General features: G+C 38.5%; 1 protein-coding gene across 1 annotated transcript in view; it reads left to right on the top strand.

Moving 5' to 3' along the window:
• Positions 1 to 17,072, top strand: part of gda (guanine deaminase) — a 120,701-nt gene extending 103,629 nt beyond the window's left edge. The window contains exons 11-14 of the mRNA XM_039750727.1: positions 5,548 to 5,694; positions 7,499 to 7,617; positions 10,172 to 10,199; positions 16,777 to 17,072. Coding sequence (XP_039606661.1) covers positions 5,548 to 5,694; positions 7,499 to 7,617; positions 10,172 to 10,199; positions 16,777 to 16,847 — 365 coding nt within the window. The 3' untranslated portion in view covers positions 16,848 to 17,072. The remainder of the gene's footprint in view (positions 1 to 5,547; positions 5,695 to 7,498; positions 7,618 to 10,171; positions 10,200 to 16,776) is intronic.
• Positions 17,073 to 17,924: the final 852 nt, after the last annotated feature.

Raw genomic sequence — 17,924 nt, 5'->3', positions numbered from 1 at the left:
CACATCTCTGCCACTTGCCTATGTGAATTTCACTTTCACCAAACAACAAATCATTTAATTCTCACGGATACGCCTCTTTATTGGGAAGAAACACTACTTTTCCCTGAAGGCAACACGAATTAGACGATCTACAAGTCTTCGACTTAAAGTTTAAATCCGAACAATATATTAGTTCTCTTTTCATTGTTCCGTTATTTCACCGAGTAATAATTTCCATTTGTTTGCACTAATGCGCTCTTTACTACCATTTTTTTGAGACTTTTAGTACTTTCATTATCTCTAACCTGCTCTGCATGTGTATCGTGCCATTTTTGAATTCTTTATGATGTTCTACTATGTCATCAACTCTTTGTCTTTTATTTCCGGCCCTGGGCGTGATTAAATCTTTTGGCACAAAGTCTCGTCTCGTGGCACTTGAAAGTATCTCTCTGAAATAGTCATGCCTCGTCCCAGGCTAAAAGGTTTTGTCTCATCACAGGACATTTTTATTATAATAGAGAGATATAAATACAATACAGAATCAACAAATTTATATTACAATATATCCATTGTTTGTTGTATGTAGTTTATTATGAAGATTTGTTTAGAATAGAATATATCATCATAAGTTCACCAAACAAAAAAATTAGCCACCACCTGTTAGAGAGGTGATACCTACTTCAGACACCAAAAGAAGAGACCCATATATGAATACTTTCCTACAAATAGCTATGTCATGAGTTACAGGATTGGCTGAGTGGAGAGGAGTAGTGGTCTGCCATGTGTGTTTCATTCCCTCCATGAAAAATGGGTTTCACAACAGATGTGAATGATTGGAAAAAAAGGGGTTTTTGCATCTGGCTCCGCCAAAGGGCATGGTATACAGAAAGTTGCCTTCTTTTTGGGTGTGTCTAAGCATATTGTCCAACGGGTTTTCCAACAATGACGTACATTGCAGTAAACTGCTAATCACCACCAGAACTGCTGTCGAAGGATGGTACAGTGGTGTGAAAAACTATTTGCCCTTCCTGATTTCTTATTCTTTTGCATGTTTGTCACACAAAATGTTTCTGATCATCAAACACATTTAACCATTAGTCAAATATATCACAAGTAAACACAAATTGCAGTTTTTAAATGATGTTTTTTATTATTTAGGGAGAAAAAAAATCCAAACCTACATGGCCCTGTGTGAAAAAGTAATTGCTCCCTTGTTAAAAAATAACCTAACTGTGGTGTATCACACCTGAGTTCAATTTCCGTAGCCACCCCCAGGCCTGATTACTGCCACACCTGTTTCAATCAAGAAATCACTTAAATAGGAGCTGCCTGACACAGAGAAGTAGACCAAAAGCACCTCAAAAGCTAGACATCATGCCAAGATCCAAAGAAATTCAGGAACAAATGAGAACAGAAGTAATTGAGATCTATCAGTCTGGTAAAGGTTATAAAGCCATTTCTAAAGCTTTGGGACTCCAGCGAACCACAGTGAGAGCCATTATCCACAAATGGCAAAAACATGGAACAGTGGTGAACCTTCCCAGGAGTGGCCGGCCGACCAAAATTACCCCAAGAGCGCAGAGACGACTCATCCGAGAGGTCACAAAAGACCCCAGGACAACGTCTAAAGAACTGCAGGCCTCACTTGCCTCAATTAAGGTCAGTGTTCACGACTCCACCATAAGAAAGAGACTGGGCAAAACGGCCTGCATGGCAGATTTCCAAGACGCAAACCACTGTTAAGCAAAAGAACATTAGGGCTAGTCTCAATTTTGCTAAGAAACATCTCAATGATTGCCAAGACTTTTGGGAAAATACCTTGTGGACTGATGAGTCAAAAGTTGAGCTTTTTGGAAGGCAAATGTCCCGTTACATCTGGTGTAAAAGGAACACAGCATTTCAGAAAAAGAACATCATACCAACAGTAAAATATGGTGGTGGTAGTGTGATGGTCTGGGGTTGTTTTGCTGCTTCAGGACCTGGAAGGCTTGCTGTGATAGATGGAACCATGAATTCTACTGTCTACCAAAAAATCCTGAAGGAGAATGTCCGGCCATCTGTTCGTCAACTCAAGCTGAAGCGATCTTGGGTCCTGCAACAGGACAATGACCCAAAACACACCAGCAAATTCACCTCTGAATGGCTGAAGAAAAAACAAAAATGAAGACTTTGGAGTGGCCTAGTCAAAGTCCTGACCTGAATCCAATTGAGATGCTATGGCATGACCTTAAAAAGGCGGTTCATGCTAGAAAACCCTCAAATAAAGCTGAATTACAACAATTCTGCAAAGATGAGTGGGCCAAAATTCTTTTAGAGCGCTGTAAAAGACTCATTGCAAGTTATCGCAAACGCTTGATTGCAGTTATTGTTGCTAAGGGTGGCCCAACCAGTTATTAGGTTCAGGGGGCAATTAATTTTTTACACAGGGCCATGTAGGTTTGGATTTTTTCTCCTAAATAATAAAAACCATCATTTAAAAACTGCATTTTGTGTTTACTTGTGTTATATTTGACTAATAGTTAAATGTGTTTGATGATCAGAAACATTTTGTGTGACAAACATGCAAAAGAATAAGAAATAAGGAAGGGGGCAAATAGTTTTTCACACCACTGGTATACTCAGACAGGGATCTTTGCTGTGTCTCGCACATCGTGACAACAAACAATTTCCACAAGTGATGCAACATTTGTTGATTACTCACAAACCCTCTGTTTGTGTAAAAGCAGTGTTTGAAAAATTGTGTTACCTTTTGTGCTTCATCTCCAGGGTGAACATAGAATGTTCCCCAGTCTTACAAGACAACCATTGTTGCAGGTACAGGGCTGGAACTGTTTGTGATTGGCACAAATAATATTCTGAAGCTTTCTTGCAAGTCAACTGACCCACAAAATCCTCAGATTTAAATCCCATAGAAAATCTGTGGGGCAATTTGAGGCAACAAGCAAAATGTCACTGACCAATCTGGTCAATCTGTGGCATTTGTTACTAGAATAGTGAAAGTAAACAGGTGTTGCCTATATCTGCAGACTGGTGGTGTCAGTGCCAGATAGAACTCCAGCTGTTCTGCAGTCTCATTGAAGGTGTTACGTACTATTAGATTAGCCAGGGGTTACTCATTTTTTGTCTGGTAAGCTTAATATTAAACTAATGTTTTTATGTCCTTTTGTATATTTGATAAATTATTCACACAAAATTGAACTTTACAAAAATATTCTAATTTCATTTTCTTTCAATCTTATTTTAACACACACTATTTTATGGCTCATTGATTGCACTGGGTATATGTCATTTAGTGATTCTTTTGAGTTCAAAGTGAATCGTTATTGTTCAAAAGAATCAAATTAGTAAAGTGAATTGAAATGCCCATCACTACAGGCCACGAGAAATGCCTGCTAAAACAACAAATAAGAGCGAGTTATGTTCCACAAATAAAGCAGGTGAGCCCCTTATAGAGATGTGCCCTCTGAATCACCCATTATTAAACAATAAAGCTGTCGAAAGTTCATGAAAAATGGAAACATTCTAATACGGTGATAGTAGTTCACCAGCTCTCAGATCGTGGGGCCAACCAGCTCTCATAGGAAATGACATTTCATACAAAAGTAAAGGTATCCCCTTACCTTGAGATCCAGACAAGCTTTCTCCTGTTAGATAGACCACCCACAGCAGGGGCAGCTGGATGAACTCTATCCCACTGCAGACACCAAACTGTGGAGACCATTCACAGCCTTATTAGAGAAAGGCATCAAAAAGCCATGGCAGGATGACAAGCATTTCTGAGCAGTTCATCAAAGAAACTTTTTATGTATAGACGATGTAACTTCGACAAGAACATTTTTTAAAAATCAACTTTTCCTCTAGCAGCAGAGTCAACTATTCATTTCTGTGACCTATTGTCCTGTTCTTTTAACATTAGTACTTTTAGAAAGCAGTGCATATTTAATGAAACTTTCTTGAGAAGACTTTAATCAGCCTTAAATCAAATGCAGTTAGGCCCAAAAGCCTTGCAATAATTAGACAATAATTGTGAATATGGTCTTAAAATGCTTAGAATGTGTGACAAATTCCTTTTTTAAAATTTGTGTATGCAAAGTAATTTAGGATGCTATTAAAGTAAAAATACAATGCTCATCTAAATACTGTACAGGAAGAGCCAAAAAGAAGTACCACATTTCAAATGTTTATTCTGCAAAAATGCTACAAGATGAAATAAATTTCATTATGACACAAGAAAGTGTGTACAAAATGGATTTATTTTACTGTGTTTTAAAAATGATGTCTTCAAGGTGCTGGCCATTATTAGTGATACACTCTTTGAGGCGATTTCTGAAAGCTCCCGTGACTTATTCGGCCATTTCAAGGGGAACAGCGGAGGTTTCATGGCGAGTAGCATCCTTGAGGGCTTCAAGGTTTTGAGGTTGGTGTGTGTATACCTTCTGCTTGAGATAGCCCCACAAGAGGAAATCGCATGGAGTGAGATCAGGCAAATGTGAAGGCCATCCAACATCGGCATGCAGAGAGATCAACTTCCCTGGAAACATCTCCCGCAAAACTTGCATGGATCTCTGCACCATATGAGCTGTTGCTCCATCCTGTTGAAACCAGACATCCACCACATTTATGTCTTCCAGTTGGGGTTGCAACAAGTTCTCTAGCATTTCAATGTAGTTCTGAAGTGACAGTGACCATTGCTCCTCACTCCTCAAAAAAATAAGGGCCTACAATGCCAAATTCTGCAACGCCACACCAAACTGTAACATGCTCACTGTGCAGCGGGGTCTCTGATGAAGTTCACGAGGATTAGTTTCATCCCAAAAGTGAAAGTTTTGCTTATTTACGCAACCATTCAAATGAAAATGTGCCTCATTGCTGCATGTGACGATGGCATCTCAATGAGCAGTTTGCAGAATGTTCACGCACAACTCTCTACGGCTCTCCCAGTCTCTCTCAGTGAGTTCCTGCACTACCATCATTTTGCATGGATGGAAATTAAGGTCCTCATGCAAAGTCTTCCAAAAGACATGTTGGAAATGTCTAAGGCAGAAGCATGTTTGCATGCTCAACATCTAGGAGCCTGCAAAATTGATGCCCTTACAGCTTGGATCTTTTCTGCCATTCGTACAATCTGAGGACGGCCTGGAGATTATCTGTTCAATGTTGTACCTGTCTGTCTAAATTCAGCCACCCACTGAAGAATTGTTTTCTGATATGGGACATCACCATTAGGAGGAATTCTGAAGTGGGTTCGGAAGGCGCGTCACGTAGTGATGATGGATGCGTTGTTTTTGAAGAATGCTTCGACAGTGAAAGCACGGTGCACACCAGAGCAAGGCATATTACCGACTGAAAGCTACAAGGGATCGCCTATCAAAGGACCCATACCTCAACCCACTCGGCTGCCTCTACCTCGCACAATGACCTTGAGAATTATGGTACTTCATTTTTGCTTACCCTGTATTACATTTTTATGTAAAATTCCTTTAAGCTTATGAAGTTTTGTTAAGGACACTACAATATAGAAATGTCTCATTACAGTTTATTAACCACATTTTTATGTCTGTGCTACAGATGTTGCAGGAGGTTACTCCACTTCGATGCTTGATGCAGTAAGAAAAGCTATTGAAACATCAAAAATTCTTACAATCCAAAAACCTGGACATGAAACTCTTTCATATAAAGAAGCTTTTCAGCTGGCAACTCTTGGAGGGAGTCAAGGTAGACAAGTTTTAACTATGGATGTGAATAGATAAAATCAATTACACTAATGGGTTGAAAACTTGGTTGTCTTTTAACATAATTTGTAATAATCTTACTTTATTTTTTGCCATATACTGTATCTATTGATACTAGCATAAAATAGATACCACAAAATACTGTACTTATTACTTGCAGCAACAACAAAAAGCAACATAGTACATGTTAGATAAATCAACCAATAAATAAATATAATTATGCTTATGCCCACATGCCAAATACATATATGTTGTATTTTAACTAAGAATTCTTCACAGCATTCTGCACCTGCACTCAATGAAGAGCACTATACCAAAAATAAGTTGTTTTGTAAGTTGTATTAGTCTTTATATACTGAAGTTGCCTATGCTTGTAAGGGAGGATAAAATATTTTGAATAGACCACAGAATCAAGTAAGAAATCATTATTGTAAGAATTGACACTATTTTAAGTCATCTCAAATTGTGATTTTTTTTTACCATGTTGCCATTTGTTTATTGACCCAAGATGTATAGTACATAGGTTCTGAATGTTGGTCAATTTTCATGTGAGGAACTAAAATAAGCCAAATATAAATTAATTGAACAAAAAAGGGGTCTTTAATAGCAGTAATGCTGATCCAGAACTTTACATTACCAGTCTAAATCCCAGTTAAAGCAGCCTCAACTTTTTAATAACTTGGAAATCTTCCCCCCAACTCTTGCCATTCCATCAATCAATGCCAACCTGCTTAATTCATACCAGCAAGAGTTAGGTCACCCTTAGTTAGCAAACATTTATGAGTTTTATTGCTTATAGAGATCATTAATTGTCCTATCAGTAACTGCCTGTCCTTGAAACTCCTTTACCTTCACAGACCTCTACTGACCCTCTGTGGAAACATTTTATAGGTATGATATACTTAATAAGAAGTACATATAAAGATATAGGTTTGGTTACAACTTAAACAAAATAAAAAGCATTAAACTATGTAAAATATGTGAAACCCAGTTCATGACTTATTATTAAACAACATATATTTTCCTAGTGATAGGATTTAAAGTTAACAGAGAAGAACACAAATCTTGAAAAGACATACAAATTGAGCATATATTCTTCCACACATGTTTAAAATATTTTCTGTTATTCAGGAAATCTTTTGTTATTTGTGTATCGAGGAGTCAGAAGAAATTGTCATGAATATTATTACTATTCTTTTTTGTTATTATTAGATTTTATTAATAATGATAAAATTGTATTTGATTTTTTGACACCATTTTGTATGTATCTTTAATAGCAATCAGCACCATTTCCAGGCTTGCTTTTCATAGTGTTTATGATCCTTGTGTGCTTGAAGAGTTTGTTTAGATTTTCAGGTTTCCTTTCACATCCTAAACTTGTGCCTCTAACTTGTAATTCTAATTTGACCCAGTATGTGTGATTATGCCCTTTGATGCTTTGTCAAGGGTATCTAACCTGAGTCTTAAAGTGTATTTTATTCAACAAATTAAGAAAATGTATTAATGAATGAATGCATATGGAATACGTGGCATGTTAAGACTGTGCATACAGTAGACAGTGTGCTTTTATTACATACATGTATACCCACATTTTCAGTTGTACACAATTTAATATTCTAAATCTATACATTTCTCTGGAAATAAGATTATACCCAACAAAGTTTTTTTGCCAAATAATCCTTAAATATATATGTTATTTTAATAGTTACTTCTACCTTAACACCTCTGGATTACTGATCTCTTTGATATAGTCGAGCAGACTAATTTTTCCATATGTGTTGTTTCAGCTTTGGCTTTGGAGGACACTATTGGAAATTTTGAGGTTGGCAAGGACTTTGATGCAGTGCTGATTAGCCCAACTACCACTGACAGTTCCTTTGATGTATTTGCTGGCGATACAAAAGAGGTAAGAGTAACTTCGATTATTCATCTTAAAGTGATAATTCCTAATAATCATACCTGTTTTGTTTTTCATTAGGAAACATTTAGTTATGAGCAACAAATCTCACCACCTTCTTGAATGTCTCAGTCTAGCGTGTTAAGTAATTCTATATACAGTTATGTTCAGAATTGAGTGCTGTGTTTTGTTTAAGAGTTGGGTAGATAGTTGATTAAGTAAAAGACAAGTTGGTGGGAATGGGGATAAGTGGGTGTAGTTAATTGGAGGTACTACTGATTTGACTTCATTTTTGGGTATGACAAGTTATTACCTTCATTTTCTACCACATTATACTGACACTACAACTCTGCTGAGGGCCCTTTTGAAAGAGGATGCTAACAAGCAACTCACACAGTCGCTGACACTAGCCTATTTCAGGCTTGCTCCCCCTACTCTGGTCATATATGATGCCTCAGCTGTGCAGCTGGGTGCTGTTCTCTCCCAGATAGTTAAAGGTGTGGGGCATCCAGTTGCTTTAGCCTCCCATGCCATCACAGAAGCTGAGCAAAAGTACTCAGAGGGGGAAAGAGAAACACTGGCTTGCCTATGGGCCTGTGAACGTTGGCATACTGTATTTATCTTTTTGGCCAGCATTTGGCCTTGCACACTCACCACCAAGCATTAACCACTCTTCTTCCAGGTTACAAGCCACTCAGGCTTCTCCAGTGGGCAGATCGGTTAAACCACTACAACTTCAAACTACAGGGCACACTTCACTCTGAAAATATAGTGGCTGATTTACTCTCTAGGCTTGTTTCCTTATCCCTGCCTGTGGGTTCGGTCTTAGAAGAGGAGGGTGCCTGGATTCATATGCTGCAGGAACTACTTAAAAGCATAGTTACAATGTAGGAGTTATGTCAACCATCTTGTCATGATGAACTGCTCTGTCTGGTACGAAGATATATTGTGGAGTAATGGCTGAAAGATGTGGAGCCAGCTTTTCTTCCTTTTGCGAGATGAACTCTCTTGTTGGGAGGAGGAATGTTTAGCAAGGGGCCACCAAAAACTAATTCCAGAGTCTTTCCAGACAAGATTACTTCACATGGCTAATGAAAACCATGTGGGGATTGTGAAAGTAAAACAACACTTCAGGGACACGGTCTGGTGGCCAAATATTGACCATGATGTGGAACTACTAGTGAAGGACTGTTCAGTGTATCTATTAAGTGACAAGACACTGAGACCAACACCAGCTTCTTTGAGACATGTGGCTTGGCCAGAATCACCTTGGGGACACTTAGTTGTGGAGAACTCCACAGGGCACCAGGTCATGCAAGGTATCTTCTGGTTGTGCATGACTTATATTCAAAATGGCCTAAGGCGATCATGCTAAGCTCCACCGCAACACAATCTATCATACACTGACTAAGCCACCTGCTCAGCCAGTGGAGTTTGCTAAGTGTTATTACAACAGAGGATGGACCCCAGTTTTCATCAGCGGAGTTTACTTATTTTTCTGAAAGAGAATGGTGTTACACATCTCAGAACAGCAGTGTGCCACCCAGAAGCAAATGGGGGAGTGGAACGCCGGAACCGAAGACTGAAACAGAGCATTAAAGCATACTTAATGGAAGGAAGGAATCTCCACTTAAACATGTTGCATACAATTGCTTTCCTGCATGCTACTACATACATTGTACCTCCTACTTAAATAATAGGCTGGGAAATAAAATGGCCTTTAACTCGACTAGCACCAAAGTCCAAACCTGGTATGGGACCCTGACATCCACAAAAACAGCTTAAAAAGTAATACAGGCACAGAACCAAATGAAGCTAGACTGGCTGTGTCTGAATAGGTAAGAATAAAGCATGTAAACTGCAAGAACAAGCTACAGTCTTACTGGCCAGATCCCATTCAAATTCTGAAGAAACTGGGTCCTGCCGTTTTCCAGCTTACAGATGGGTCCCATTGGCATGCCAGCCATCTGTGTGGAGTGCCACCACCTTTATCAGGCAGCACTACACCCCAGGGATTCTGTCCTCACCTGGCAGTCCCCTGCACCAGAAACTATCTCTTTCGGGATATCGTCTCTGAGTCCTCCTACTTTTTCACAGAGTTATCCTCATCTCGAAAGAGCTCATGATGGTGCAGTGACTATGTAACAGAAGGTTAAGGGGGAAGAGAGGAATATAGCTGTTAAAGAGTTGAGTAGATAGTTGATTGCGTAAAACATACATTGGTGGGATTGGGGGTAAGGAGGTGTGGTTAACTGGGGGTAGAAAAGAAAGAAAAAAAGAAAGAAAGAATATTTGGACCCGAAAAGTGTCTAACAAGTATTTTTTGGATACAACAACAATATATACTCATTTGTACTAAGCAACGAAAATAATTGTGTAACTCCTCTTGCTAAAAACCTCTAGTATCACTCTGTTTCTATTACTCTTGTGTAAAAATCATTTTACTTGGCTTTCTGGAATATTTTGCTAGTCAAAAATATAAAAGTCTTAAATTACAGTATATACCCTTTATAATAGTTAGAAGTCAAACAATGTTTTAAACAATAACTTTTTTTTATTTCAGGTCATTTTTGAAAAGTTTATAAACTTAGGTGAGTATCAGTTTTTACAAAACAATGTAAGAAAAAATGGTAAGGTGTGGAACCAAACATATTCTACATAAACAGTTCAAATGCTTTTTACCTTTACCCAAATACCTTTTACCTTTATGAATAAAAAAGCTGTAGAACTACATCCATCCATCCTCCAACCCACTATGTCCTAACTACAGGGTCACGGGAGTCTGCTGGAGCCAGTCCCAGTCAACACAGGGCGCAAGGCAGGAAACAAACCTCAGGCAGGGCACCAGCCCACCACAGGGCGCTCACACACACACCCAGCGGCCAATTTAGGATCGCCAATGCACCTAACCTGCATGTCTTTGGACTGTGAGAGGAAACTGGAGTACCCGGAGGAAACCCACGCAGACAAGCGAACCCGGGTCTCCTAACTGCGAGGAAGCAGCTCTACCCACTGCTCCACCATAGAACTACATTTCAGTTAATATTTCTTAATGTTTTCATATTTAAGTTATATCCACTTTGTAGTACCTTTATTCTTTTAACATTATTGTAAACAATTATTGTAAAAAATATAAACTGCTTTATCATTGTTGTTGTTTACTGAAAAGTGTCACTGCCACTTTTAACTATGATATGTCTTCTCATTTATTTCATGAAATTCCCTTATTTTACTTGCTAAAGTGCTCCTTTATAAGTGTATTCATAATTCCTCTGCAATGGATTCACATTCCATTCATTGGTATGTATTTTCATTCCATCCACAACACTTAACATGTTCTGCTGCATTAAGTGGCTACTCTCACATGTTGCAGGGCTTTTCAGTTACAAATTTATTTGGGCCAGATTTTCAGCGACCAATAAGCAGCAGATAATGACAAATTTTAAATCAACACAAATGAATGTATTGAAAAACAAGTACTGTTTATTCATTATCTCCCTTTTAAAGCAGGTAAAATCTAACACATGCAGATCAAAAAGCGCATAAAAAATAATAAAAAACTGTAACTGAACATAATGTGTGGTAGTAGCAACACTCTTTTCCACTTTTGAAATAAGAAAACAAACATTTTGGACATATGTGATCCAGGCACATCTCAAAGTGTATATAATATTTAAAAAAAGTGCACATTACTAGCAATAACATTTGTTTATCTTTTGAAATAAAATATTTTTTTTGTCATTCATGACCCGGGCATATTACAAAGTGCATTTAACAGAATAAAAAAGAACTATCAGTGCTGTCAAAGCTACTGCACACTCAGGGAATAAAGGTTCATTTTAAATCACCACATTGTGGGTTGAATATTGCTTGGCTATGAGGAGTGTTACATTCATGGTCTGTAATATTGTAGGAATTTATGTAGGAATTTCTAAAGGCTTATAAAATATGTTTTCCTCAATTTTTCTGAGTTTCTGGCAGGACCATGGGCTGGGTCACTTGGAGGTTGCTTCTGGGCCACATGTGGCCCACAGGCTGCCATTTGAATAGTCCAACTGTAGTGTAAGTTAATTTCTTCTTTAACAAATGCTATCAGTATGATATTTTGAATAAAGATTTAGATACATTACTCACTATCAACACTTGAAACCCCACCCAAGGTAATGTGGAGAACAATTTGATAACAAAAAAGCCCATTTACCAGAAGTTAAACAAGAGTCTGGCATACTTATTTGACAATAACACTAATAGATTTTTTTATGAAATTCTAAAAAAAATACCTCTAGAAATTTTGATTTTCTTTCTAGTTTTAGCTACTAAAGCACTTACATACGTGCTACTCATAATAGTGCTGTACAAAGATGAAGAAAATTGTAAATCCAGCACTATGTGATTAATGATCAAATAGCTTCCCTCAAAATGGATTTAATTTGGGAGAATCCCAAAACATATCACCTAGCCAGGCTGGAATTACATGGCATCATTCACAAGGAGGAACTAGTGGACCCTGATATACAGTATGTTGGATGATTTTAATCTTGAAATATGTGTAGGATGTAGAATTTTAAAATGAATCACAGTATTATTGAATGCCCATGTAACTGTGATATTTGCTTAAATGCTTTATCTCTGCCAGGGCTCAGTAGTTTCTCCTTGTTGTTATTGTTTACATCACTCCTCGTGCGGAAGTGGAGATAGCGCGTGACATCATCCACTCCGCTGTTGCTAAACTACAAACACAGCACCCCGAGGCGCCTGTGCTAATCGCTGGAGCCTTTAACCATGTGACGCTGGACAAAACATTACCTGCCTTCTCCCAGTATGTGGATTGTAACACCTGGGGAAATAGGACTATTGACCTACTGTATGCAAAAGTAAAAGACGCATACAGCACCACCCCACTGCCTGCGGTTGGGAAAGCAGATCATAACCTGGTTCTGCTTCAGCCTCACTACAAACCAAGAGTGAAGGCGCTACCTACAACAACACGATCATTCTGGTGGTGGTCCCCTGAGTTGTTGACTGCACTACTGACTACATCAACTTTGGTTTGGACATTGTAGTTCCAGTAAGAACAGTACGCTGCTATGCTAACAACAAGCCATGGATTACAAGTGACATCAAGGGCCTTTTGAACTAGAAGATAAAGGCTTGTAAATGTGGTGATCAGCATGAGCTAAAGCACGTGCAGAAGGAACTCCAAGTCCAGCTCAAGGCGGTGAAGGAGCAGTACAGGAGAAAACTGGAGCAAAAGTTGCAGAATATCAGCATGAAGGAAGTGTGGGATGGGATGAAGATCATCACTGGCTGCAGCTTGAAGTGGGGTGCCACCATTGAGAGAGACGTGGAGAGAGCAAATCTGATGAACAACTTCTTTAACAGGTTTGACCACCCTAACCCACTCTCACCTCAGAGTACTACATCCTCCACCCATCCTTCTGCTGATACCAGCATAGGAGAGAGTTTCCCCCTACCCACAATTACAGCATCCCAGGTAAGCAGAGAGCTAAGGAGACTTTGTGCCAGCAAAGCAGTAGGTCCAGATGGAGTATCGCCACGACTTTGAAGGCCTGTGAGTTGGAGCTGGGGAGTCCTCTACAGCGCATCTTCAACCTGAGCCTGGAACAAGGGAGAGTCCCGAAGCTTTGGAAAAAATCTTGTATCACCCCAGTCCTAAAGGTATCACGTCCTGGTGAGCTGAATGACTTCAGGCCTGTCGCCCTGATGTCACATATCATGAAGACTACTGAGCGACTGCTGCTTCACTACCTGAGGCCACAGGTCCGCCATGCCCTCGACCCTCTGCAGTTCGCATACCAGGAGAAGGTGGGTGCGGAGGATGCCATCATCTATATGCTACACCGATCCCTCTCCCACTTGGACAGAGGCAGTAAGAATTATGTTTCTGGACTTCTCTAGCATCTTCAACACCATCCAACCTCTGCTCCTTAGGGACACACTGACAGAGATGGGAGTAGATTCATACCTGGTGGCATGAATCGTGAACTATCTTACAGACAGACCTCAGTATGTGCGTCTCGGGAACTGCAGGTCTGACATTGTGGTCAGGAGCACCGGAGTGCCGCAGGGGACTGTGCTTTCTCCGGCCCTATTCAGCCTATATACATCGGATTTCCAATACAACTCCGAGTCCTCCGAGGCCAAATGCTGAAGTTCGCTGACGACACTACTACCGTGGGCTGCATCAGGAGTAGGCAGGTGGAGGAGTATAGGAACCTAATCAAGGACTTTGTTAAATGGTGCGACTCAAACCACATACAACTGAACACCAGCAAAACCAAGGAGCTGGTGATTAATTTTAGGAGGCCCAGGCCCCTCATGGACCCCGTGATCATCAGAGGTGACTGTGTACAGAGAGTGCAGACCTATAAATACCTGGGAGTGCAGCTGGATAATAAATTGGACTGGACTGCCAATACTGATTCTCTGTGTAAGAAAGACAGAGCTGACTATACTTCCTTAGAAGGCTGGCATCCTTTAAAATCTGCAATAAGATGCTGCAGATGTTCTATCAGATGGTTGTGGCAAGTGCCCTCTTCAACGCGGTGGTGTGCTGGGGAGGGCGCATAAAGAAGAGGGATGCCTCACATCTGGACATACTGGTGAGGAAGGCAGGCTCTAATGTAGGCACGGAGCTGGACAGTTTGACATCTGTGACAGAGCGACGGGCACTGAGCAGGCTCCTGTCAATCATGGAGAATCCACTTCATCCACTAAACAGGATCATCTCCAGACAGAGGAGCAGCTTCAGTGACAGACTGCTGTCACTGTCCTGCTCCACTGACAGACTGAGGAGATCATTCCTCCCCCAAATTATGCGACTCTTCAATTCCACCCAGGTGGGGGAAACGTTAACAATATACAATGATATTGTCTGTTATACCTGCCTTGCACTCTCCACCCCGCATTTTTTAACTTGCACTGCATTTTTATCACTATTTAATTAATATTGTTTTTATCAGTATGCTGCTGCTGGAGTATGTGAATTTCCCCTTGGGGATTAATAAATTATCTATCTATCCATCTATCTATCTATCTATCTATCTAGGAAAATGAATTCTAAAAACAACGATCATATTGTTCTTATTAAAATAGCAGAAATGGTTTAAATAGAAAACGAGAAGATGAAATGTAAGTCAGGGAAAATGTTAAGTTCTTAAACCCATCCATCCATTTTATAACCCGCTATATCTGAACTACAGGGTCATGGGGGTCTGCTGGAGCCAATCCCAGCCAACAAAGATTGCAAAGCAGGAAACAAACCCAGGGTAGGGTGCCAGCCCACCGCAGGGCACACACACACACACACACACACACACTAGGGACAATTTAGGATCAGCAATGCACCTAACCTGCATGTCTTTGGACTGTGGGAGGAAACCCACGCAGACATGGGGAGAACATGCAAACTCCACGCAGGGAGGACCCAGGAAGAGAACCCAGGCCACCGTGCCGCCCAAGTTCTTAAACGGGGAAGTTAAATGATCTGTCATCATATCAAAACAAAACCCTAAATCACAGTCAAAATAATGTTGCTGAAGATTCAAATACACAGGTACTATCTATTAAACATAAACATGGCTCTTCAAGACAACCTTTAAATCCTTTACCTCAGTAAACATGCCCCCAGCAACCGGAGGATGCATCATAGCAATGGGATCCACAAAATGGCAGCATCCAAGAACAAAGACAAAATGCTATCAAAAGCATGTGATTTAATTCTAACAATATAAAAATGAAAGTGAAACCAAAAAACTAACATCAGAATTGGATTAAATACCCTAAAAAAACAGAATTCAAAAAGATGCCTCCAAAAAGAAGTCAAAAATATAAATATAATAAAAATAAGCCTCCAAAAAGGATGAAAAAATGTTAAACATAATCACAACACATAAAATACTGATATTACACTAAAGCTAGTAAGATGGAATGTTTAAGGACTTATTTATGAGATTAAAAGAAAAAAAGTACCTTGAATTCTGAATTCCTTGAGGGCAGATATAATAATTTTCCAAAACATCCATTTAATTACAAGTGATTTATTTTGTTTGGAAAGTGGCTGGACTGGTCAAATTTTTCAGTCTATCTGTAACCAGAAGATTTGAGGACTGGGAATCATTAGCCACAGTAAACAATTCCTTTATCACTACTGAGATACTGAGAGTCACAAATGGTGTGTCGTTGTGTTATAGAATATAAAATCACTTAGGTTCTCATATATACACTGAACTTAAATGATCAAGAATTTATAAGTAAAGTTCTTATGTTAAATCCTAATGTGACTTCCCACAAGCTGGTAATGACAGGATACTTTAATTGCATATTAATCTCTGTTTTAGGCCGGTCAGAAACCGCTGCTATGATTGCATATTTCATTAAAGACCATAATCATTTGGACCCTTGGAGATTTCTTTACTTTTATGTAATGCAGTATTTGTTTTTTCGATAGTACATCTTTTCTATAAAGATTCTACTATTTCTTTATTGATAATAATCTCCTAACATTTTCAAATGTTGTAATTGTGATATGAAAAATATCTCAGACCACACTTCTCTTATTTTGGAGCTTAAATCATTATACCCTACTGATATAACTTATCATTACTGATTAAACCCTTTAATTGTTGCAGGTGAAGACATAATTAAATTAACTTCTTTACAAATGTACATATTCATCGAGATCAACTAAGCCCTGCAGTATCCTAGGCTGAAACATCTATTTATTCCAATATACATTGTGGGAAGAAGATGCCAACTGTAGATTGAATTCCAGACCATCATAGAGCACACTAACCCTCACACCAATCCTCAATCATATCAAGCCTATCTGCAGACTCCAGTGTATCGATTGTGCGCATCTTTAAGAGGTTGAAAGAAAAAAAAACATGGGGTAGCAGAGAGCTAATGCAATAGTTATGAAGAGGGGCCTAGGGATCTAACCCGTGTCCCATTACTATTTGAGACAGCAGCACTAAATTTAATATCGCGCCACTCCCTTGTTTAAGGACAGTATTATTTTGTTTTATAAAAGAGAAAGAAACATAACATGTTTTCATTGTTGTTGCATTTTAAAGCTATAGAACAGTTTGCTATTGTTTTTGAATATCTCTATTTTACTACTTATAATATTTTTTCTTTTTTCTTTAGGTGATGACCGCAATGTGAGAGAAGTATATGTTGCAGGGAAGCTGGTCTTTCCCTCAATGTGTTCTTTATAGTTCATTGATCATTCTGCATTATAGAAAGTTTTAAGAATTGAAAAGGTGTTGCACCGTATATTTTTAAAAAAGGTTTAATGTCCCTAGTGCAAATGTTTAAGTCTCATTTGATATTTGTGTCCTCATCAGGATACTCTTGTTTGCAAGTGGATGTCATGGAGTTTCCTGTCAAAATTGTAATTTTACTTTTGTGCTGATTTTAAGGAATAAACTTTTTAATAAATATTGCAAACTACCACTCAATTATTTATTAAAAACAATAGTAATATTTTTAAAATTTGTAAAACTTTTGTACACTCCTCGTCTATCAGATGTGTTTCCCACTGCATTAAGTGAACATGTAACAAATGAGCTTTAAATTTTTTGCAATATCACAAAATAAGGAATGCACCTGCTCTACCTCTTTTCACAATATAATGTAAGCATATTTTTCAAAAATCTATATTTAAATTATGGTTACATATGATTGGATGACTACTGTGTTTGATATAAATGATTGTACAATTTTACTAGCATTATGAAATTGTTTGTGTAAAACATTCTTGTGTTGGATTACTTCAGTCAGCAGCTCGATTACAATGCACACATCTGGGTGAATTATTGCAGCTAACAAACTTGATAACAACACAAAGCAATGTTATATATTTCTAGAAACAAGTTAATTTAAATCTGGGAACATTGAATTCTAGTACTGTATATCAATTATTATGGTTTATTATATGCTAATTGAATGTATTGTGTACTTTACTTTTTAGTGTTAATGGTCATGTTGCAAAATTGTGAAATTATATGCCTAATAAGGTTTGAATGAAATTAAAAACATGCAGTTAATTATTTTACAAAATCTACTGTGAATGCATGAACAATTGATTCATTACTGTGCATTTGGGTATCAGAGGTATATTGCTACCTAAATTAGACAAGTTATAATACATTTTGCTCATGTACAGTAGAATGTTCTAAAGAGCATTAGTAGTAAATCAAAATAACCACTTTGTTTGAAAAAAAACAACTGTTTTAAATGTGACAGCTGATGATGTTTAACATGGAAGTAGTCTGACGCGATCCTTTCAAATA

The sequence above is a fragment of the Polypterus senegalus genome, chromosome 4 (genome assembly GCF_016835505.1).
Source record: "Polypterus senegalus isolate Bchr_013 chromosome 4, ASM1683550v1, whole genome shotgun sequence".
Classification (NCBI taxonomy): Eukaryota; Metazoa; Chordata; class Cladistia; order Polypteriformes; family Polypteridae; genus Polypterus; species Polypterus senegalus.
The sequence above is the reverse complement of the archived record's forward strand: the minus strand, read 5'-3'. Positions and strand labels throughout refer to the sequence as shown.